The sequence below is a fragment of the Rhinoderma darwinii genome, chromosome 7, assembly GCF_050947455.1.
Source record: "Rhinoderma darwinii isolate aRhiDar2 chromosome 7, aRhiDar2.hap1, whole genome shotgun sequence".
Lineage (NCBI taxonomy): Eukaryota > Metazoa > Chordata > Amphibia > Anura > Rhinodermatidae > Rhinoderma > Rhinoderma darwinii.
The window spans coordinates 52,086,535-52,111,230 of record NC_134693.1 but is presented as its reverse complement, the minus strand read 5'-3'; the positions used below and the strand labels follow the sequence as shown (position 1 = coordinate 52,111,230).

The window sequence follows — 24,696 nt, the reverse complement described above, 5'->3', positions numbered from 1 at the left end:
GGCGGACGTGACGGAAATCTCGCGGAGCTACGCACGGGAAGATTCCCGCATTCTGGCGGAAGTTAGACTACAGTAAGGAAAGGATGGATTCTGTAAGGAGGAAGACGCTGCTGGTTCGGCATCTCCCGGCTGAGCTAAGTCCAGAGGAGCAAAGAGTGCTGCTGGTGAAGAGCGGGGCGGAAAACGTTCGATTATGTTCCGGGAGAACTCGCGGGAGCTTGGTAAGAGACACCGTAATGTGGTACAGAGAGCGCGTGATCGCTGAATGTGAACTGGGAGCATGCAGGGTGAGGGGGAAATGAAAGGGTTAATGTCAGCGGGATTTGATGTTTGCGGTAGTAATTTATTGTTCTATTTTTATTTCAGAAAAATGTGGCGTTTGCAACTTATTCAAACGAATATGCAGCTGCAAAGGTAAGAGCCACTAAATGCTGATTGGACCGACAGGGATCATCTGACCTGCGTATGAGCTTTCCTGTCTGCTGATAAGGGCTTGTCCACACCTAACGGAATTGCTGCGTTTTTTACTGCAGAAAATGGTGCGGATTTTGCTGCGTTTTTCGGAGGAGATGCCACCATCTCACAGACTTGGGAAAAAAAAGAAGAAAAATCTGCACCATTTTCTGCAGTAAAAAAATACAGCAATTCTGTTACGTGTGGACAAGCCCTCAGTCATTACTAATCGGTCTTCTAGGCTCTAAACTCTCCCCTCTCCAATCTCTCATTGAAGGGTTTTTCCAGCTTCTGACAACTGATGACCTATCCACCGGATAAGTCATCAGTACATGATCTGTGGGGGTCCGACACCCGGGCCCCGCACAGATCATGCTGGAAGCAGTTGGCTTAGTGAATAGGAGCAGTTCTGCAGCACGGCCGCTATGCTATGTACAAAGCCAACTCCTTCCGGGCTCCGTATATAGCATTATGTGCCCCAACATCCGGTGCCCGCAGGCCACCGGAGCGTCTTATCGGTGCGAGGTCCGGATGTCGGACCTGCACCGATAACATACTGATGACCTATCCGGTGGATAGGTCATCAGTTGTCAGAAGGTGGAAAACCTCTTTAATGCAGCAGCCAGGCTAATCTTTAGCAGCCAGCAATTCAGTCCAGGAACTGACGTGCTGCGGAATGGAAAAACCGCACCGCAGGTAAATATCGGGATGGATATTTTACGCAGCGTGGGGATGGCATTTGTTAAATCACCCACCGTGCTGCTACTGTACTCCGCTGCGTATTTTCTGTCTGCAATTCCAGATGGAAAATCCGCAGCTATTCAGTTTCGTTTTACGTTTACGAGTTAACACATCGCGGATCTGTCACAGATTTTCTTTGCAGATTTTACCCTTTGCAATGTAAAAGGGTGAGATCTGTGTCAAATCCGCTACAAAATCCACAAAAAAAAATCAGCACCAAATCTTCAACATGTGAACTCGGCCTAAGGCTACACACACATGGTGCGGAATTTGGTGCCAAAAATCTGCATCGTAAACGCAGGTCATTTTATTTTTATTTTTTTAAAATACGTTTTTGGGTGCAGTTTTTATATTTTGATGCGAAAATAGGTTACGTTTTATTCTGTGGGTTTTTGTACGTTTTTTTTATAAACTTGTCAGATGCAATTTGCAATCTGTCCCTATATGTCTTCTTAGTTTTTGATGCAGTAGAGTCTGGAAAATGATTGAAACCGCTTTTTGCACTAAATTACACCATAAAAATAATCTAAAATGATATATTTGTGGGTCTGTGACCCACCCCCCACAGGTTTGCTTAATAGTCCGTAAAAAAAAAAAAGAGGAAGGCTTCATGTCATCAACATGTAGCTTAGCAACGCTTCTGTAAATACGGACGGGTTACGGACGCACATCTCTAGCCGTCAGTATTTATGGAAACTCCCATAGGCTTCTATGGGAGAGTTCGTACCGTAATTACTGACAAGAATAGGACCGGTTGTATAATTTTTTCAGCACGGACACACATCAGTAAAAATACTGTAAGATGTCCGTGGCCAATAGAAATAAATGGGTCCGTAATTACTGATGAAAAATACGGTCGCGTGCATTGTGCCTAAGTTTGTGAAGGTTTCCTGTAAGGTTTAATTTTTTTTCAATTTTCAGGCTCTTTCGGTGCTTCACCAGCTCAAAGTACTCGGTCATACTCTTGTTGTCGAATATGCCAAGGAGGATCATGTTCACCTACCTGACCCGCCGGCCTGTTCTGAGAAAAAGAAGAGGTTTGTGATCCTTCTGCAAAATTTATTGTACTCAACCAATTCAATAAAGGTTTTTTTTTTTTTTTTTTTTCAATCCTGATAATTTATAACCTATACACAGGATAAGTGATAAATGTCTTATCAATGGGGGTGCAAATGTTGAGACCCCACCGATCTAGATGAGGGTCCCAGAGTGCCCTATGTGAGTGGAGTGGGACAGCGCATGCTCGGCTACTTCTCCATTCGCTTTCTATGGGCTTCAGGAGATAACCGAGGCATGCGCTTTGTCCGCGAAAATGGAGAGATGCGATATCTGTGTCGCTGCAGTCTGCTCTATCTTATAGATGAGGAACCTGAACGGGCACATAATAGGGTATTTGAAAATGTGTTTTGTTTTTTAAACCAGACAAACCCTTTAACCATTTTGCTGCTCGGTCAATTTTCACACTGTTGACTTACACCAACAAAACCTGAATTATGAAATAAAAAATCATATTGCACCCCCATAACCATATCGTTTCTAAAAGTAGACATCTGCCACACTGTGAAAATGCCACCCAGCGCTTTACACTGATCGGTAATTTTGCATCAAAGCATAACACTTAAATGATAAAAAATACATGTTTGTGGCTAAGTCTGCCGCAAGCCTTAAATGCACAATACCTCCTAAAAATAAAAGTTCAGGATGTGCATAGACCATACGTGCCGCTAATAACGGTCTACACACAGATCTTTTTTGGTCTATTTACCAGTCATGTCTGATTTGTCTCACAGGGTCATTAAATGTTCAACTTCTCGTCTTCTCATCCCTTCAGCGGAGAAAATAAAGACCCCCCCCACCTTAAATCAGAGAGCACATATCCTCTTGGTAACAGGGGTGAAAACATGTACAAAAGTTCATGTATGACACCCGTGGGGTTACTGGAGGCTGTACAGCGGGAAAGGTCACCGTATCAGACTGTTCTTTCTTCCTGCTGTCACTTTCAGCTACCCCCACTCACACGCCTCCCTTAGGCCTCATTTACACTTGAATATTTGGGTCAGTATTTTGCATCAGTATTTATAATACAGACTTCTAACTAGGAAGTAAAACTTTCATCCTGCACCCAAACTTCGGCGAGTGCCGTTCTGAGTATTGCACCGCTGGTATAATTTGACAGCTAAGCTAGCGGTTATATTCTAGTGGGAGCTAGCATTGTGATCATGACATGTTACATACCTCCCTGGCAGCGAAAGGGTTAAATGGGTTGTCTACGACCGGACAAATGATGACCTATCCACCAGTACATGTTCTGTGGGGGTCGGACACCGCACCGGTTATCCGCTCCGGTGGATAGGTCATCAGTTGTCCGGTAATGGACAACCTCTTTAAAAAGAGAAAAGACAAACCTACTCAGAGTTACACAATCTACTGCATTAATAATATGTACTACATCTAGTTTTATTTATTTCTATCTCCTCTTATTTATTTCTACTTACTTTGCATCCCTCAGCATTGGAGAAAAAGCAGATGACAGTAAAGACTCAAAACTTCCAGACCAAGTCTCCATTGAGCGGGGAATCGCACCTAATCATGGGTTTGTGATCATAGATGGTTGGATGGATGTGCGTTGTGCTTGAAGAAGTCCTGACATGGCTATTGGATAAAAAGTAAAGTCTTGTGTTGTGGCTAGCTTGCTTCATATAGTTATGGGGAAAGTTTGTATATGTCTCGGTGTAATATAGATATTATCTAAGGAGTAGGAAAGCTTTTTTACACCACCACGTGACACTAAAAGTGTAATTATATAAAACTCTGTCCAAGTTGAGAGATGTAAGGTCAGATTTTGAATGGTTATACAAGTTTGTGTGTACAGAGAGATAATGTAGATCTGGCAGGTGTGAGAACTGGCTTTATTCCGGTGTAGTCTTTGGTTGGTCTACAGCAATGTGTACAATGTAAAATGCTTCCCAATAGAACTTTTTTTTTTTTTTTTAAAAGGTTTTATTGTCTACTTGTTGGTTTTATAATATATGTATCTACATTGTAATTTGTGTATGAGGAGGTTATGGATGTGGGGGGGGGGGTAACTCTTTGAAAGCGTACACTTAGGATCCTCATGGACACGTATGTACTCTTTGTGCTGCCATATAGTGCCTCTGCAAGGCACGGCTTGAAGGACTGCATCTAGGGGAGAATACCACCTTAAGGCTGGATTTACAAGGGGCGGATACGCTGCGTAAAGGTACACCGCTTGTCCACCCCGGTGGCCGCAGCAAACCGGGTGAAAAAGAACGCACTGTCCCTTCAGTTGTATCCCCACAGATTGCAAGGTGATGGCATATCCTAGCGGTTTTTCTGCACTACTTCTAATATCTATACACTAAAGCCACTAAGGTGTGTGTGTGTGTGTGTGTGTGTGTGTGTGTGTGTGTGTGTGTGTGTGTGTTCAGTTTAACTAAACTTTTTAAAAATTGGCTTTTTTTTTTCACTTCTCTTTTCAGACTTGTATTTCCAATCCGATCCAATCTCAAATATTTATACCCTCCTCCAACAAGCACCGTATTGGCCAACATTGCAAATGCCTTAGCAAGTGTTCCCAAATTCTATGTGCAGGTAAGTCTTATTTTTTTGTGTGTTTAAGAAAGAGACATTTGCCATTCTGTGAAATAAATATGTTTGTTTCTGTAGTCAGCATGGAAATCATGGTGCCCAAGTGGATACAGGCTTGCGCCAGTAAAAAGTTAGTTTAGCATGGGATTTTGGTGGCATTTGTAAAACTCGCCTCCGGTACTTACTTTGTTGCTGAAGCGCACAATGGAAGCTGAACCCGGCTTTGTAGTCCGTTTTAGGCCATCCTGTAGATGTTCTGGATTTGCTGGGAATTCCACACTGATCATCCACAACAAACTACAACTTAATGTATGTAAATGAAGTTTAGAAAACACTATCCACGTTCAGTAGAGGAGAAATAATTTGTTCTATCCTGCCACGTAATGGTTCTGGCTTTGCTGCAGCAGAATCCACGTTATTATCTTGCAAAAATGTTGTGTGGATTTTCCTGCAACAATTCCGGGACGTCTGCACATGGCCATAGGGATGTTGCAGCTGTGTAAAAATGGCTGTACTGGGCCTCTGTATACATTTGTAGAGACTTGTTCGTTGCTTTATTTTTTTAATTTATTTTTTTAAACTAAATAGGGGAAATGTCTGAATCCACTCTCAGTACTTATTTACCTTTTAAGCCTTCATAACTAGAACAAAACTCCAGTCCTCGAGTGCTGATTTGTAGCCACGTTTTGAAGACATAGAGAAAATACGTGCGGAAACGCCTGATTGGTTATATATAGGGATGAACGATCATTACTACGATCGAACGTCCCTATGCATTTGCATCATGTCGGAAGCTCATCTCCCTGTACAGATGGGCTGCTGACCATTTCTATGGCCGCATAAAAGATACCTTCATCCGATGAACGAGCGTTTGCTCGTTCATCGGCTGTTTTTTGCCCTGTTTACATAAGGCAATTTTCAGAACCGAGCGTTCGTACAAATCTATTATTGGCCTGTGTAAATAGACCTTTACCGGTCATTGTAATCCTACCTGTGATAATGAGATGACTGCTAAGAAGTGATCTCTACAGAACAGGAAATGATCTCTACAGAACAGGAAATGATCTCTACAGAACAGGAAACTCAGTGGACAGAGTGAAAACGGCAAGATTTTATATATATATATGTATATATATATATATATATATATATATTTTAATATAGCTGGTAATCTAGAAAATAAAAAATCACCCAAAATTCATAAATAATTTTAACAGAAAAACTTGATATGAACAATTGGTCATTTTCTGATTACACATTCCTTAACCCCTTTGCGCACCACAACGTAATAGCGCTTCCTGGTGCGGGGGCTGATGTATGGAGCGAGCTCATTGCGCTGAGCCCGCTACATACGCTGTGGGTGTCAGCAGTGTATTACAGCTGACACCTGGGACTAATGGCCAGGAACAGCGATAATGCGGATTCTGGCCGTTTAACCCCTAAAATGCTGCGGTCAATCACGACCCCTGCATCTGAGGCGTTAGAGGGGATCAGTCCCCCTCGACAGCTCTACACCCCCGCGACGTGATTGCGGGGTGCCGGTGCTTTTCTTCCTTCACTCTGCCTCTCTTAAAGAGGCTCTGTCACCAGAATAAAAATGCTCTATCTCCTACATCAGTTTATCGGCGCTGGAATGTAGTTACTAGCAATGTGTTGTTTTTATTTTAAAAACGATGTTTTTTAACAAAGTTATAGCGTTTAGAACATTTATGCAAATGAGGTCCTTAATGCCCAACTGGGCGTTTTTTAATTTTCAACCAAGTGGGTGTATGACAAAGAGGTGTATGACGCTGGCCAATCCGCATCATACACCTCTGTCTTACACCCAAGCTAGATTCACTGAGCAGCGTGATCTCGCGAGACCGCGCTGTGACGTCACTTCCGCCCACAGGTCCTTCATCCCTGCGTCTGAAGACAACATCTTTCGTCTCCCTCCAGGCTGCTTCTGTTACTACTGATCCGACGACTGGGACTTCTCATCGGCCTGGAGGGAGACGAAAGATGTTGTCTTCAGACGCAGGGATGAAGGACCTGTGGGCGGAAGTGACGTCACAGCGCGGTCTCGCGAGATCACGCTGCTCAGTGAATCTAGCTTGGGTGTAAGACAGAGAGGTGTATGATGCGGATTGGCCAGCGTCATACACCTCTTTGTCATACGCCCACTTGGTTGAAAATTAAGAAACGCCCAGTTGGGCATTAATGACCTCATTTGCATAAATGTTCTAAACGCCATAACTTTGTTAAAAAACATTGTTTTTAAAATAAAAGCACATTGCTAGTAACTACATTCCAGCTCCGATAAACTGATGTAGGAGATAGAGCATTTTTATTCTGGTGACAGAGCCTCTTTAAGCTGTGCCTCTGGCAGGGCTTAACAGAAGCCTGTTCAAATGACAATATACTGCAATACATTAGTATTGCAGTATATTGTACCTAGGGGGATTAATAAAATGTGTAAGAAAAAAAAATGGTACCAATAAAAACCACAGCTCGTCCTGTAAAAAAATAAGCCCTCGCACTGCTCAGTCGAGTAGTAAAATATAAAAAAAAAACGATATGCATTTGGTATCGCCGTAATCGTTTTGAGCCTCAGAATAAAGTTAATTTGTCGTTTTTACCACACGGTGAAAGCCGTAAAAACGAACCCCCAAAAAAACAATGGAGGAATAGCAGTTTTTTTCCAATTTTAGCCAGGAAAGAATTTTTATTTTTTTTATCAGTTTCTCAGTACATTATATGCTACTTTAAATGGAGCCAATAAAAACTACAACTCCTCCCGCAAAAAGAAGCCCTCACACCACTTGATTGACGGAAAAAAAAAAAGTGATGGCTGTTGGAAGGCGGGGAGTGAAAAACAAACGGAAAAGCTAAAAATGTCTTCCTCCTGAAAATGTTAAAGGTTTTCATTTTGAAGTGTCCACCTTCTGTTAGTTCTTCTGTACATGGGTGCAAATCCAAATGCAATGACTGGGCAACTGCAGGAATTGTAGACGCCAACAGCTGCCCATTGAGCAATAACTGCAGAGGGCATAAAGCTGTGTTCTCCAACCTGGGGCTTTCCAGCTGTTGCCTCGACTGTCTGCAGGTTTTTATAGCGTTTTGGGTTAAAACTCGTGAACCACAGGATGCAGACCACTGACGTAAAGGAACTGAACACCGATAAAAAATAATGACCTCCCGATGAAAGCCGACTGCTGATGGCAATATGCGCATAAACTGTTTCTTGTTTTTTCATTTGTTTCTTTATAGCCAACTATAACTAAGGGCCTCAGAAAGGCTGGGTTCACATGGTGTGTTTTTGTTGCAATTTTAGCATGCATTTTTTTGTTTAATGAACTCCCTTTGAGAGACGTGGGATTTTATCTACCAAAACAAAATATTGCATGCTAAAAACGCACCGTGTGATCCTTGCCTAAGACGTAGGACATAACATAGGTTTTAATTACATTTGTTTTATTTAAGGTGTTACACTTAATGAATAAAATGAATTTGCCAGCCCCCTTTGGACCTCTTACTGCACAGCCTCCCTTGGTGAGTATGGGGTTTGCTGTAGTGGTGAGCAACTAAATGGGAAGGGAGGCTACGGTGGTTTGGCTGTCAATGTTATCAATTTTATGTAAAAATTGTCCTTGGAAAAAAATTCTAGATTATTCCTATGGAATTCGGTGTTACAGGGCTGCATGGTAACAAAAAGAATAGCAATTTTAGTTTTCATACTTTTTTTGGTGGTTTTGCAAGGGTAAACTCACAATGTAGTATTAGGCCCTATTCAGACGGCAGGGATAATCGGGCAGATGACGGCCGTTAAAAAAAAACGTCTGTCACACGCCTGCATTAAAATCAATGCATGTCTATTGGTGCTATTCACACAGCTTTTTTTTAATGGACCGTGTGAACGGCCTGGGAAAAAATAGGACCTGTCCTATTTTCGTCCGTTTTCCTGGATCCCTCATAAAACTCAAGCCTATGAGGGATCTGTGAAAACGGGTCCCACACGGGTGCAAATTGGCCATAAGAAACACCCGGGCATGCGAAAAAGCCTTAGGATTTTAACACTGGTGATTGGTTGGCGTCTGGCCTCTGGGACCCCTACCGAACCTGGCAGTCGCACCCCAACCGATCAGGAAGTGATGGCATCTCCTAGCGATATGCCATCACTTCTAATGGTGTGAAACCCCATCAAGCAGGCCACACACTTGAGATAGCTGTTGGTTAGTTTGGCAAACAGCTGTCTGACACTTCATAAAACAGATTGGCAGAACTTGCATGTTTATAGCCATGCGAAGAGCGGTATAAGTGTCTGCCAGACGTCTCGGGCACCACTTATCTCCCAGGGAAGCAAAGGATTGGGCATGTTTAAAATCAACATGGTCGATATGTATTCCCTGAAATGAAGGCACTGGGGAATAATGAGCCGCCCCCATACAATTTATATTATCACTTGGATCTGCTGACTCTTGCTTACAGTCAGGCTTTGTTTCATGCATTCAATATGATGTTTTTGATGCAGTATGCAGACTATTTGGCAATGCCATCACCATACCCTCCAGTCCCACCTGATCTCCCGGAGAACCCTCCACTGCCAGAGTTGGATGATGATTATGATATGGATGTTTCTAGCAGAGAAGAGTCAGAATATGAAAGTGCTGATGAGGAGGAAAAAGACAGGTGGGTCCAAAAATGCTAGAAGTCATCTTAAAGCAATAGGTCACCATGGCTGAACGATGTTTTTGTAAGTGAAAGTTTAGAGACTGTATAATACGGTCTTAGTATGCAGCTTTTATTTAAAGTGAATCTCTCACTTACTTTAGGCTGCCCTCTCTGAGAGCAACATGCAGTAGAGGCAGGCCGATTCCAGCTGTGCCTTTTATGTGTGAATATGGTGTAGTTTGGCTAAACTTGCTGTTTATTAGTTGATGTGCCTTGAGTCCAATATATTCATGAGCTGCGTTCTCCCATCCGCCGCTAATTGACAGCTTTCTTCTTATGCAATGTCCGAATTACCTATTAGGGCATATGAGTCATAGAAGGGGCTAGACTAGGGCTGGGCCATTATGACCTAAATCAAAATCATGATTAATTGAACATGCAACCTCGATTACGATTGATTTAGACCACAACCTTTTTGCATGCTACGCCATTGAATTAATATTTATCCTGAGCCTGCTGTATACTACTGTATATAACATACCCCCTGACACTGACCCTCACACAGTATAATGCCACACAGTATAAGGCCCCCTGTAGCTGCCTCTGCGCACGGTCTAAGGCCCCCCGTAGCTGCCTCTGCGCGCGGTCTAAGGCCCCCCGTAGCTGCCTCTGCGCGCGGTCTAAGGCCCCCCGTAGCTGCCTCTGCGCGCGGTCTAAGGCCCCCCGTAGCTGCCTCTGCGCGCGGTCTAAGGCCCCCCGTAGCTGCCTCTGCGCGCGGTCTAAGGCCCCCCGTAGCTGCCTCTGCGCGCGGTCTAAGGCCCCCCGTAGCTGCCTCTGCGCGCGGTCTAAGGCCCCCCGTAGCTGCCTCTGCGCGCGGTCTAAGGCCCCCCGTAGCTGCCTCTGCGCGCGGTCTAAGGCCCCCCGTAGCTGCCTCTGCGCGCGGTCTAAGGCCCCCCGTAGCTGCCTCTGCGCGCGGTCTAAGGCCCCCCGTAGCTGCCTCTGCGCGCGGTCTAAGGCCCCCCGTAGCTGCCTCTGCGCGCGGTCTAAGGCCCCCCGTAGCTGCCTCTGCGCGCGGTCTAAGGCCCCCCGTAGCTGCCTCTGCGCGCGGTCTAAGGCCCCCCGTAGCTGCCTCTGCGCGCGGTCTAAGGCCCCCCGTAGCTGCCTCTGCGCGCGGTCTAAGGCCCCCCGTAGCTGCCTCTGCGCGCGGTCTAAGGCCCCCCGTAGCTGCCTCTGCGCGCGGTCTAAGGCCCCCCGTAGCTGCCTCTGCGCGCGGTCTAAGGCCCCCCGTAGCTGCCTCTGCGCGCGGTCTAAGGCCCCCCGTAGCTGCCTCTGCGCGCGGTCTAAGGCCCCCCGTAGCTGCCTCTGCGCGCGGTCTAAGGCCCCCCCGTAGCTGCCTCTGCGCGCGGTCTAAGGCCCCCCCGTAGCTGCCTCTGCGCGCGGTCTAAGGCCCCCCCGTAGCTGCCTCTGCGCGCGGTCTAAGGCCCCCCCGTAGCTGCCTCTGCGCGCGGTCTAAGGCCCCCCCGTAGCTGCCTCTGCGCGCGGTCTAAGGCCCCCCCGTAGCTGCCTCTGCGCGCGGTCTAAGGCCCCCCCGTAGCTGCCTCTGCGCGCGGTCTAAGGCCCCCCCGTAGCTGCCTCTGCGCGCGGTCTAAGGCCCCCCCGTAGCTGCCTCTGCGCGCGGTCTAAGGCCCCCCCGTAGCTGCCTCTGCGCGCGGTCTAAGGCCCCCCCGTAGCTGCCTCTGCGCGCGGTCTAAGGCCCCCCCGTAGCTGCCTCTGCGCGCGGTCTAAGGCCCCCCCGTAGCTGCCTCTGCGCGCGGTCTAAGGCCCCCCCGTAGCTGCCTCTGCGCGCGGTCTAAGGCCCCCCCGTAGCTGCCTCTGCGCGCGGTCTAAGGCCCCCCCGTAGCTGCCTCTGCGCGCGGTCTAAGGCCCCCCCGTAGCTGCCTCTGCGCGCGGTCTAAGGCCCCCCCGTAGCTGCCTCTGCGCGCGGTCTAAGGCCCCCCCCGTAGCTGCCTCTGCGCGCGGTCTAAGGCCCCCCCGTAGCTGCCTCTGCGCGCGGTCTAAGGCCCCCCCGTAGCTGCCTCTGCGCGCGGTCTAAGGCCCCCCCGTAGCTGCCTCTGCGCGCGGTCTAAGGCCCCCCCGTAGCTGCCTCTGCGCGCGGTCTAAGGCCCCCCCGTAGCTGCCTCTGCGCGCGGTCTAAGGCCCCCCCGTAGCTGCCTCTGCGCACTCTTTAGGACGAAGAGACAGTTGAAACCAGGGGGGGGGGGGGGGATAGGGGAAACCAAAATGCCCAAGATGGCGTTGGTTAATTGCGCTGATTTTCGGTTTTGGTTACTTGTCATTTAATTGCCCAGCCCTAGGGTACACTCTATGGCATTATATGGACGGCCATTTATCTGAATAGCCACCATGCAATACTATCTTTCTCTAGCAGCCGCAGCATCTGCTTTGGGAGTTCTGAGATTAAAGGGGTTGACTGTGACTTGAACTCTTTACGCTCCCTTTCATTACGCCTGAGTTTTGCTATCAATCCGATTACCAGTCTTGTATCTAGGTTTGAGTAATCTTTTTGGCTGTAACCCTAAAAAGAGCATAATTTTAATTTGCAATGTCTCTGTGTTTAGGACTGCTCGTCTAAAAGAGCTGGCAGATCTGCTTCCTAAGAGAACAAGGGTTAAAAAACAACCTCGTCCACGGAAAAAGATTAAGCTAAAGGACCTCATAACAGTCCCTACTCTACAGCACAGGTGAGTTATTGACAGCTCAATTGATATTGGACATTTTCTTGCATCCTAAAGACAGAAAATGTAAATATATGCCCTGCTATCAGCATGCGTAGATTTGCGCTACAATTTGTGCCATTTTCTGTCTTTAAAACATTTGTCTGAAACTTGCTACCCCCTCCGTTATGCTCGCCCGCTTTCTCCTCCCTTCAAAATTGGCAAGAGGAGTGAAAAGTCAAATTATTTAGCAAACATAACGTGTGCCATATTTTGCAGCTTTATTACTCCACAAACTAGTGCAAATGCCTTTTTAAACCCCCCCCCAAAATAAGAAAAAAAAAATACTAGACTTTTTATTATATCAAGGTTTATTCACGTATAAACGTAAACATTTTTTTTTTTAAAGGGAATCTGTTTGCACTCTGGAGCCCCGAATAATCCACCTTTTAATGGCGCTGCAAGTGCCCGCTATGTTCTGAGTGATTGGTCTCCTGATTGGACGGTAGAGTCGTCACCCTGTGAGGAGGGGCTGGCAGCGTTCAGTGAAGAGCTCTGAACATGAAGGTGTCGCCTCCGTGGCACTTTGTTTTCGGTGCTGGGGACATTAAAACGTAGATTTCTCGCATGGCCGACACCAGAAGTATGATTACGCTTCTCACCCCGTTTTGTATATAGCACGGTCATTAAAGGGTCAAAACTGCTAACAGATTCCTTTTAAGTACTATCGTATTTTAATAGAAGAATGTTACGTTTGCATAAAGCCCACAAAGACTAAACGTTTAAAATCTAAACTAAACGTTTTAAAATCTTTCGACGTGTGATATTGACATGTCAGAAGTTTTGATCGGAGGGGGTCCGAGCACTGAGACCCCCATTGATCACTAAAATGAAGCGTCCGAGGTGCTTGGGTGAGCGCTTTGCTGCGTAGTTTCTGAACGGCTTTCCTCGGAGCGGTATACAGGCTCAATAGAAAGTCTTCAGTCTGTATATCGGAAACTAAGCGGCACAACGCTCACCGGAGGGAATGTTTCACCTATATTATTTTTTTCCCTGATTTGAAAGCAGATGGGGAAAGATAATCTTTTTATTTTAATCTGTTTATATTTTCTGATTGTAGATTTGTTTTATTCTATTTTCTGCAAAATAATTATAGGGGCAGCCATCGTGCCTGAGCTGCTGTTAACATCATTTAGCTATATTCTTTACAGCAGCCACTTGTGTCATAGGAACCTGAGAACAGGAGGGAATCCATTGACTTCTATGGGAGGGTTTTCTAGGCATTCTCTGTGACCTGTGCGGAGGTCATTACGCAGTAAGGGGTAGAAGGGATGCTGTGTCCATCCTGCCTGTGATGATAATGAGATGACTGCTGAAAAGTGATCTCTACAGAACAGGAAGGGTCAGTCTATTGTGAAGGTCAGAGGCCAGAGTAAAAACTGCAAGATTTTTTTCAATATAGTTATTGACACAGAAAAAGTAAAAAATCACCAAAAATTCATAAAATATGTTTTAACATAAAAACTTGATTTAAATAATTGGTATTTTTTTGGATGACACATTCTTTTTAACTATTGCCTCCCTGCCAAATTTTATTTACATGTATGACACATCTCAAAATTCAGAGACATTAAATTAGGCGTTAACCTCTTGTTGAAACAATGCTGTGAATTTCTATTTACTATGTTCTAATAAGCATTGTTTTAATCCTTTTTGATTCCAGCCATCCACATGCGCCTTTACTGCCTTCTGAGGTGTTTGAGCAGCCATGTGTAATTGGGCCGAAGAAAATGGAACTTCACATTCCTTCTGACATAGCCATAGCCACAGCTACAGATGGTAAGCAAGTTGGTAGGATGTCAGACGGAAAAAAAAAAACATTGGCTATCTCTCGCTACTAAATGCATACTGGTCAGATGCTATTGGTTAGTGAACAGGATTTTAGAAAACCTTCACTCTTTATAGTAAAGAGTTATGTTTTTGCGTCCACCTGCGATTTTCATACTGAATCCTGCGCCAATCCCTGATATTTCTATGGAGTTTTCCCCATTGACTGCAATAGAGGAAGAAAACCTGACCCCAATGATCATGCAATACTTTTTGTATTTTTTTATTTTTTCCGCTTTGACCTCAATATTTATAGTTTAACAGTTAGTATAGTTGCAAAAAGAGATAAGTCCATCTAATTCAACCTATTCCATTATAGTTCATACAGGGGAATGAACAAATCCATATGAGGTAGTTGCCACTTCTCTCAATAAGGGAGAAAAACCTGGCTGTAACGATGGGATTCATAATGTTTTACTAGATCAACGACCCATCCTCCAGAATCTAGTTGCCATAACCTTCAATATCATTACACTCAAAAACAGCATTAAGGCTGTACTTGAACTTTTTCAGCAATTGAATCATCACTAAATCCTCTGACAGAGGTCTATGGTCTCATTGCACGTACAGTAAAGAACCCCTGGCTATGATTATAGGATGAGCCAAGTGCTAAATCACTGGGAAAAAAAGAGGGGTATAGGTGTGCTCCCCCTGTATTTTTGGTAAGTGTGCCGACTGACGTAATAGAGTGACTGCTCACCTTAAATTTTCTTGCTAGAGGAGCCGTCGGAGGAGAACCGCAGTGAGCATGTCCTCTGTGGGCTTTACTTTGAGTTTATTGAATGGGGTCCTCTGTAGTCTGCAAAACTGAGCCTAGATAAGCATCAGTGGCACCTCTGTGTTGGAACATGGAGGTGTTTCTGCAAGTTACGTTGGACCTGGGCTCCAACAACGCCAATAGAAGTTGTTGGCGCCTCTGCAGTGAGCAGTGGTAGCAGATTCTGCCGGCAGGGTACTTCAGGGACCTAGTTTCTCTGTTTTGAAGCAGTTACAGGTTCCACTGATGGGTGGTTATACATCCGCTGGCACCATTAGGCTGAGATAGGATCATTATGGACCATGAGTATATGAATAAAGTCTTTATTGGAGTGGAAAACTATTACAGAAAAACTCGGTCCTTGAAGTTCCCTGTGGGCAGAATATGCTGCCTGCCACTGCTCGGCAAAGTGAATAGACATTGCTTTCAGCCAGGATGCGATGTCTATTCACACTCCCGACACTTCGGTAAAGTTTCTGTGGGACTTACTCACACAGCACAGCGTGATCTCGCGAGATCATGCTGTGCTGTCATTCACAGAAACTTTACCAAAGTGTCGGGAGTGTGAATAGACATCGCATCCTGGCTGGAAGCGATGTCTATTGATTCTCAAGACCCTTCGGTAAAGTTAATGTGTGAGTATGTGACAGCACAGCGTGATCTCGAGAGCACTGCTAAAAATGAATGGAGAGAAGTGTATGACGCTGATTGGTCACTGATTGGTCAGCGTCATACATTTCTCTTTACAACGCCCAGTTGGTAAAAAAGTAAAAACACACCCATTTGTCTATTAAGAAACTAATTCGCATAAGTCTAAAATTGCTCATAACTTGCTCAAAATTGATCGTTTTTCAAAATAAAAACCACTATTATCTACATTACAGCGCCGATAAGATTATGTAGAAGATAGGGCACTTATTATCTGGTGACAGAGCCTCTTTAAGTACAACACACACAGTGAGGATATACTCGACAAGTGAGTCTAGTATCACTATTGCGCTTCTCCACTTCCTTCCACCAGCCTCCTTCATATTTGCTGGATATCTCTCCAGGTTTTTTATTTACGTGGTTATGAGGATATAAAACCCTTGTTTCCTCTAGACGTAGTGGATGTCATCTGGTCATGGTTATGATTAGATCATTGGAGAGATTTCTGTACTGTCCATCGATGTGTGCACAGTGGTTGGATTGCCCCCAAGCCGTCTTTTTTCCAAACTAATTAACCCCAAGTTTGATCTTTCTGTGTACTGCAATCCACCCTTCTCCCTTAATTACTTTAGTCGCTCCACTTCTGCACCCATTCCAGCCCCGCTTTATCCTTTTTAAGCACTGGTGCTCAAAACGACACAATTTTCCATGTGCGCTTTGACTAGTGATTTGTTTAGAGGCAAAACTATGGTCCTAACATGTGCATCTAAACCACTTTTAATTAATTCCATGATTTCATTTGCATTGGCAGCAACTACCTGACACTGGTTACTACTGTTAAGTCTACTACACCTTTCAAATCCATGTGGCCCTACTATTGAGGCCAGATAGATGAATGATTTCAATTTTATATGATCATTTCTGTATCGGATCTTACAAACAATGAAGCAGTGGTGCCATAGTTTTAATATAATATTGCCATGACCAGAAATCCAGAGAAGCGATCAGCTACTGTGTTCTTGGCCTCTACATTAGCTGTTTTGTATATGTCTAATGCAGAACCACAATAAATACCCTAAGAGGGATACCTAAAGAAAGCAAAAAATAAACTTGCAGTAGTCTACTTCTGATCGTAAAGCACTTCTCTAAAAAGATGATCTTATAATCTAATATTGTAGTACTATTGGGATATCAAACTTATTTTAGTAATGAGTTTTGTGAAATCTTGCAGGTTATTCCATGTTCATCATGATGCTTACGCAATTTTGGTTTAAATAATTTGACAAGTTCAATGATAACTTCCATTATTTCCTGTAACCTTTACTTCATGTTTAGAGAACAAAGTGACACCTGAGGAAGATGAAGAGGTTTTTGGATTTGGGAAGATCTATCCAGTTAATGAGCCCAAGGATGAGGAGGAGAATGAGGAAGAAGATGATGATTTGCCAAAGGAATTTATTTCCAGGAGGGAGCTGGAGAAGGGAAGGGTTTCTAAAGAAGGTAGATATGAATTACTGACAATTCTCAATTGTCCAATGATCGTTCAAAAGAACTTCATTTTCTGGAGAAAGTCCCACATTTTGAATGAATTACAAGGCTTGTTTTTTTAGTCTATTTTATCAATATCAAAAATTTTATATTGTATCCAAAATATAGTTTAGGCTACATGCCCACGACCCTAGGTTTAGTCAGTGGGCTATCCGTTTTTTTTAATAGATGGCACACTGAACCATATTTTTTTCCATGGCCCCATGCACATTACTGTGTTTTTCAATGATCCGTGTGGGGGCTGTGGGCCCGGGCTGCAAAACTTATCAAGTCCTATACATTTGCGGCTCGGTAAAGCTCATTCAAATCTATGGCGACGTGAAAACCACGGACGTCACACTGATGCCATGTGTGTGCTGTCCGTGTGCCGTCTGTGTTTGGTGGATGAGTTGCTAGCTGACCGGGATCATGTGACCTTCTCGGGTTTGGTGGATGAGTTGCTAGCTGACCTGGATCATGTGACCTTCTCGGGTTTGGGGCAAGCTTTTCACATAATTCCCTGCCTTATGTTTTTTTGCGGATGCATGCATGTAATATAGACATACAGATCTGGAGGACAGACTGACACATAAACCGCAGAAACGTACAACAGAACCGTTGTTTACGGGCCGCACTCCTAAACGGTCGCCTGCATGTAGCCTTATATAGTTAAAAAATACAATTTGAAACTATTGTATAAAAAAAGAGTGCTATTATTTGCTTACTGTCACTTCAGTAGGATTGGGCTTAGTGTCTATACAGCGGGATCTGACATTTAAACGGTGGAGATCTATAAATTGATATATATTTATTTTATGTTTTACCAGAATGTGCATTGGCAGTATAGACTTTTATGGGTATTCTATTTTGAAGTAATCACACAGCCCTAGATACCAATTCTTTGTTCAGCATGGTGAACCCCTCTGTGAGATCCATATGAGCAAATCACTTGTAGTAATTTCCAAATAAAGTATTTACATTTTTTAATTTTTTTTTAATAGAAATGCGTAAGCTTTCTGTTTTCAAGAACTATGAGCCTGGAGAGCCAAATTGCCGACTTTATGTGAAAAATTTATCAAAGCAAGTTACAGAAAAGGTATGTTGAGTTTTTTGGTCTTCGTGTTTAACTCTCAATATACCCTTTTCCCCCTATAATATTTAGTTTTTCATTTCAACAGGACCTGAAGTTTATGTTTGGGAAATTTATTGACTTTTCATCTGACACTGAAAAAAACATGTAAGTGTGTGTGTGTGTGTGTGTGTGTGTGTGTGTGTATATATATATATATATATATATATATATATATATATATATATATATATATATATATATATATATAATGTATATATGTATATATTATGCATATCAGAGTGTAATACACATTGGAGATCTAAACCTTATTCTCACAAAGTGCACAGGTGCTTGTTCTAGTTGACAACATTCCTAATCTCTGCCTGGAAATGGTTATAAGCCAACAACTCATACCATCTATCTATCTGTGTTTCCTAATCCTGAAATTGCAGGTTCGACATTCGTTTGATGACCGAGGGCCGGATGAAGGGACAAGCTTTTTTAGGCTTTCCCAATGAAAATGTGGCAGCAAAAGCCTTGAAACACACCCATGGATATGTACTTTTTGACAAACCAATGGTCATTGTATCCTTTCATGAAAGTTGTCATTTTATATTTTGTAAATTATTAGTTGTTGTTGTGTCCCTGTTATAGGAAGGGGGTTTTAGATGTTCCCTGAGAGCTAGGAAGAGATCACTGATCTCTTTGGCATCATCTGTACATTCCGTAGTCCTTTACAAATGGGAAAATATACTTCTTCATTAAAGGAACTTCAGTGTGACAAAATTAGTAGATGGGCCTATACCATTTCCATTGGAACTTCTCATACTACTGGAGTTATTGTCACTAACAAGATAGGACCAATTACGCAACTATTTTTTCGACATCACCACCACCTGCATGGGTTTATTATGTCACACGTTGCTAGCCCTTATAAGTGCGAATATTGCAGTTAGACCTTTATGCAATACTCCACTGTTTTCAACCATTTGTGCTTAAACAGAATGTCCCAGGATAGATATCATATGAAGGAAGAAAAAAGGAGGATCCTATAGGGCGCTGCTGCGTGGTTGTGGTGGAAAGTCAATGAAAAATAGAAGATAAATAATAATAATTATTATTTATTGAACAATAGGTGGCTACGCGTTTCAACACTGAACTAGTGTCTTCCTCAGGCCATTAAAAACATATACAAAAGGGTTCCTTATATACCCATAGGTATTAGACAAACAAGAGTCAGAGGTGGGAGAGGTTAAGAGGTTAATTAGAACGTCATGACTCTTGTTTGTCTAATACCTATGGGTATATAAGGAACCCTTTTGTATATGTTTTTAATGGCCTGAGGAAGACACTAGTTCAGTGTTGAAACACGTAGCCACCTATTGTTCAATAAATAATTATTATTATTATTTATCTTCTATTTTTCATTGACTTTCCACCACAACCACGCAGCAGCGCCCTATAGGATCCTCCTTTTTTCTTCCTTCATATGCTTCAATTAGCGGTGATCATTCGTTTTCACCGGTTTTGGATCCTGGCAGCAGCACAGTGGAGTTATTTATTGCCTTTACCAACTACTACGTGGTGAGCACATTAACTACGTTTTACATTTATTTTTAGTCTGATTGACCTGCACTATGTGGCGCCGTGCCTTTTGCTTCTTTATTTAGGATAGATATCACTAATTTATGCCACCAATGTCCAATCGGCAGAAGTCCGACTTCTGTGATGCCAGCCAATCACTAGATCGAATGGCATCAACTCTACAATGATTTGTTGCCTTGGCTTTCTTGGATAAAAATCTATGTAAGCCGGTAAGATTGGTACAGAAACCTTGTGAAACTAAGTATTATGTAACAGAAAACTAAGAGGATTGTTGTAATAGAGATGGGGAGTGCATTGATGGATATCCGTATCCTGCTGTCGTAACTGTTACATTAATTTCTATCAGCAAAAGGTTCTGTACAATTACTTCAGCGCTATTTACCTTAAGTCAATACCAGCAATTTGCACGATCTGCTCGTCCAAAGCCTAACGCCGAGAAAACACGGGCCAAGCGAAAGTAGCCAAGGTAAGTTATACAAGCCGGGTCCTGATAGCGTGCACTCGAATCACGGCAAAATCTCAGGGATACCTAAAATAGCAAAGACTTCTTCTTTAAGTTAGAAGTCTTTATCAAGAAATACAAATCGTTCAAAGATCAAGGACATTTTATTTTAATTATACAGTTATTCAAAACCCAAAGATTACCAATGAATTAAAAAGGGATTATTTTTTTTTTAAAGGTGACAGATATCTAGATCATATAGGTTTATTAAATTCTATAGATGAAATATAGTTGAAAACGGTGTTGCCAATCTTTTCAGCTGGGACACTTCATGTCCGTATATAATTCCAGTACCATCCCGAAGTCACCTTGGCTCCTGAGGCATTCGAAAGTAAGTTTTTTACATTAGGAATATAGTAGCATTACTATATTCCTTATCGTTGTATGCGCGTTTCTGCACAGGACCCTTCCAAGAGATGGCAGGCTGTGCACCTCAAACAGCTGCCGCAAAACGACTACCCCTTTAATATGGGAGGACGTTGTCCTTGAATTTGTCACTGATACATTGCAACCACTGTAGCTGTAAAAAGTAGTTTTCTTCTAGGGCAGCCATGATCCAATCCAACTTTGCAGTGTGTATTATGTCTTCTCTCAAGAGCACAGACCATGCACTCAAAACAGTTGCTATTCTTCTCCTTTTAAAGATGGCCGTGTAACTGCTGTTTGACATGAAAAAAGTGTATCCTTTCCTGTTGTATCCTTTACGATTGAGTACTTTAAGCCCCGCACAAGCAACAGATGTAAGATCCAGTGCTTTTTATTTAAGGTTCAATGCATTTCTTGCTATTTTGCTTTTCTGTGTACGTTTTTTACTTGGTAAAGTAGAGGACATGCATTGTATAACCACGTTTTAGTCCTGTACCGATTTTTAGTAATTTCTTAATATATAATACATTTTTATTTTTTTAAAATCGCTCCATTTAAAGCTCCAAACCCTTGCAAAGACTAAGTTAGATGATAATGTTCTGACTGCATTCAGCTAGGGGGAGTAAGCGCTTAACCTTCCCTCTTATAACCGCTGCAGACAGACTCAAATCTTTAACACTCCGCAGGGGATTTACAGCTCTGTAGCTGAACAACGAAGCTCCTACACTTCTAAAAAATAAAGAAATTAATCCGTACAGAATGTTTTATCTCAAAACAGTGTTAAAGGGGTTGTCCACGATTATAAAAATAAAAAAGTCCTAGTTTTTTTTTCCATAATTGGTGCCACATCTGTACGTAGGCGGTTTCTGGTATCCCCGTTCATGTTCATTCAAGTGAATAGGCGGTGATGCCAGACACAGCCATGCAGAGGGGTGATGCGAACTCTGAAAGAAGCAAACCCCTTTATCTAATCCTAGACAAACCCTTATTAAAAGGGAACATTTACTTTAAGGCTAGCTAGACTGTATTAATGGTGGTGTTTTCCCAATCTCGTACCGATGCTGTCATTTTATGCCATTTTGTTTTTGAGGTTGTAGTTTTGAGTATGTGTTTTTTTGTGTGCTACAGCTGTGGTAATGGTTAGCGGGTGTGTTTTATGCATCATTTACCCACCCAGTAACTGTTAAAGGGGTTGTTCACTACCGGACAACCTATGTACCATCAGTACATGAACTGTGGGAGTTTGACACCAAGACCCCGCACCATTTAACTGCTTTAGCTGCCTCCGGGAATCTGTCGTACATGCTGGAAGCAGATGGCTCAGGCCACGGAATAGCAGCCGAGCTGCAGTACGGCAGCTGTGCCCCTTTTCAAGTGAATAGGAGCAGAGCTGCAGTTCTGCAGCACGGCCGCTACGCTATATATGAAGCCAACTGCTTCCGGCTCCGTACTTTGCATAATGAGCAATAATATCCGGTGCCCGCAGACCACCGGAGCGGCTGATCGGTGCATGGTCCGGGTGTCGAACCCGCACTGATAAAATACTGATGACCTATCCAGTGGATAGATCATCAATTGGCTGGTAGTGGACAACCCCTTTAAGAAAACAGCCCCAGTTACGGGACAAAAACAAGTGATTTTTTTTTTCTTATTCATTAGAGCTCTTTCAATATCTGTACTGAGTACAGTGTCTAAAATAATTGAGAAGGCAGAAGTGGAGGATATATATGTAAAAAAAAGCAGAGCAGCAGCACTCACAACAGGATAATAAATGGCAGGGTGCCCAGCAAGTAGTCCTGATCCTTGGACTATATAAAGTACTCAAAGGAAGATCTTGCAGCACTCCAATAGGAGTTACATTTTTTTAGTTTATTCAGGCAACATCAGACAGTGCAACGTTTCAGTCCTGCAATAGGACCTTCCTTAACACTGAAGGACGGATATATCCGTCCTCTGAAGCTGCTAGTTCGCGCAGGAGGACGGATATATCAGTCCTGTCATGGCGCGGGTACTGCCACTGTACCCACGCGATCAGCGGCAGGAGCACGGCTTTTATACACAGCCTGGCTCCTGCTGCAACTGCCGGATTCGAAGCGCGCTCAGATTCCGGCAGTTTAACCCATTAAATAGTGACAGCGACATCTAATGTGTTCAACAGAGGGAGGGAGCTCCCTCTGTCACCCCATCGGCACCCCCGCAAAGAAATTGCGGGTCGCCGTCGGGTTTCCATGGCAGCCGGGGGCCTAACAAAGACCCCCAAGTCTGCCTTCAGCAAATGCCTGTTAGGCCATGCCAGAGGTATGGCCTAATAGATTGCCTGTCAGTTTTACACTAACAGGCAATAATGCTTTGGTATACTAAGTATACCAAAGCATTATATATGCGATTAGCCGATCGCATAGTGAAGTCCCCTGGTGAGACTAAAAAAAAAATGTAAATCGGTTAAATAAAGTTTGTTAAAAAAAAAAAAAAAAATACTTTTTTTTTGCCCAAAAAGAGGTTTTATTTAGTAAAAGTGTCAAAACAAATAACACATGCACATATATGGTATCCCCGCGATCGTAACAACTTGAACAATATAATGAACACATTAATTAAACCGCCGGATGAACGGCGTCCACAAAAAACAACGGCAAAATTCTCTTTTCTCCCATTCCCCCATAAAAAAATTAAATAAAAGTTAATCTATAAGTCCTATGTACCCAAAAATAGTACTAATGAAAACTACACATTGGCCCGCAAAAATCAAGCCCACACACGGCCACATCGACGGAAAAATAAAAACGTTACGGCTCTTGGAATGCGGCGATGCAAAAACAAGTACATTTTTTTCTAAAAGTGTTTTTATTTTGCAAACGTAGGAAAACATATAAAACCCTTACATATTTGGTATCCCCGTAATCGTGCCGACCCATAGAATAAAGTTAACATGTTATTTACGCTGCATAGTAAACGGCGTAAATTTATAACGTGAAAATTAATGCTGGAATAGCTGCTTATTTTCAATATAAGCATCTAAAAATGGTACAATTACAAAATACAACTCGTCCCGCAAAGAACAAGCCCTTATACGGCTATGTCGACGGAATAAAAAAAAAAACTCTTGGAATGCGACTGTGATCCTTGGTCATTAACGTGCAAAATGGCCTGGTCATTAAGGGGTTAAGCATGCTTGAGAAAGGTCCTGTTGCAGGACTGAAACGTTGCACTCTCTGATGTTGCCTGAATAAACTAAAAACATTTTTTATCACCTATTGGATTGCTGCAAGATCTTCTTTTGAAATATCTATATAGATAGATATATAAAAAAAAATTGAATGGGAGGTGTTTTGTTTTTTTTGGGGGTTGTTTTCAGACTGCGATATTCCATACAGCTAAAAAAAAAAAAAAATAGCGTCAAAGTAAACTGCAAGTCAGGTTAGTACAAGATAAAGGCCATTTGAACAACATTTGGCAACTTGCATATAGAATGTTGCAAAGGTGAACATTGATTTTTAATGCTCAGCGGAACCTGCTTATTGTTGCAAGAAATCAAAGTGTGAATAAGTATTTCAAATTATTACATACATAACTTGAGGGGTTAATCCAAATATAGACAATGGCATGGATAAGGGACCTAATTTTCCAGATAGATGGGTGCCCCATTGCTGGTCCACCACCTGTCATTCATGTTATATCCCAAGATTATGCCATAAATGTCGGCTTTATGAATACAACTTTTTTGACCGCTACACGTGGCCCACTTCTGTTTGACTGCTATAATCAGTACTGGATAGGTTTTGTTTTGTGCATGTAGGAATTTTTGGCCTACAAACATCTGTTGGGTCATATGTACAAAGCATTCTTGTTTACCAGAGAGACCTATTCTAGTTTATGTATGAGGACTGACTGGGGACCTTGTACCTGGGACTGACTTAATGATCCTTTATACTGGATTTGTCTCTGTAAAAGTTTCTTAAATTACTTGCACGTATTGATTTTGCAGGCCAGGCAAGGATCTTCACTTCACAGTTAACGTCTCTCTCGTATTCCAGGTGAAATTATCTTGGGATTGGCGCAGTTTCAGGACATTGGACCCCAGGGTACATCAGTGAGAAATATTCTGGATTGTACATTTTTATACCTTGTTTTGTTTACTGTGTAAATAAATTTTATTTAACAAAAA

General features: G+C 43.1%; 1 protein-coding gene across 3 annotated transcripts; it reads left to right on the top strand.

Moving 5' to 3' along the window:
- On the top strand, positions 1-24,696 carry RNPC3 (RNA binding region (RNP1, RRM) containing 3). 3 transcript variants are annotated; one of them, XR_012849997.1, is made up of 16 exons: positions 1-221; positions 367-414; positions 2,116-2,231; positions 3,704-3,787; positions 4,695-4,806; positions 8,266-8,334; positions 9,314-9,471; positions 12,072-12,194; positions 13,891-14,006; positions 16,795-16,959; positions 17,988-18,082; positions 18,165-18,223; positions 18,511-18,643; positions 20,062-20,129; positions 20,810-20,905; positions 24,566-24,696. XR_012849997.1 is itself a non-coding variant. In XM_075833367.1 (15 exons), exons 1-14 carry the CDS (start codon positions 84-86, stop codon positions 20,122-20,124), a joined length of 1,479 nt encoding a protein of 492 aa, XP_075689482.1. In that variant the 5' UTR covers positions 1-83; the 3' UTR covers positions 20,125-20,129; positions 24,566-24,696. The 3 variants fall into 3 exon arrangements, 2 of the variants coding, with proteins under 2 accessions (XP_075689482.1, XP_075689481.1); XM_075833367.1 differs by lacking the exon at positions 20,810-20,905; XM_075833366.1 differs by lacking the exon at positions 24,566-24,696 and having other exon boundaries at positions 20,810-22,418.

Excerpts from the sequence above, each read along its gene's own strand:
- RNPC3 (XM_075833367.1), top strand. The coding sequence starts at position 84 with ATGGATTCTGTAAGGAGGAAGACGCTGCTGGTTCGGCATCTCCCGGCT. Across the intron at positions 222-366 it reads GGAGAACTCGCGGGAGCTTG|AAAAATGTGGCGTTTGCAAC; the intron begins GTAAGAGACACC and ends TTTTTATTTCAG. Across the intron at positions 2,232-3,703 it reads TGTTCTGAGAAAAAGAAGAG|CATTGGAGAAAAAGCAGATG; the intron begins GTTTGTGATCCT and ends TGCATCCCTCAG.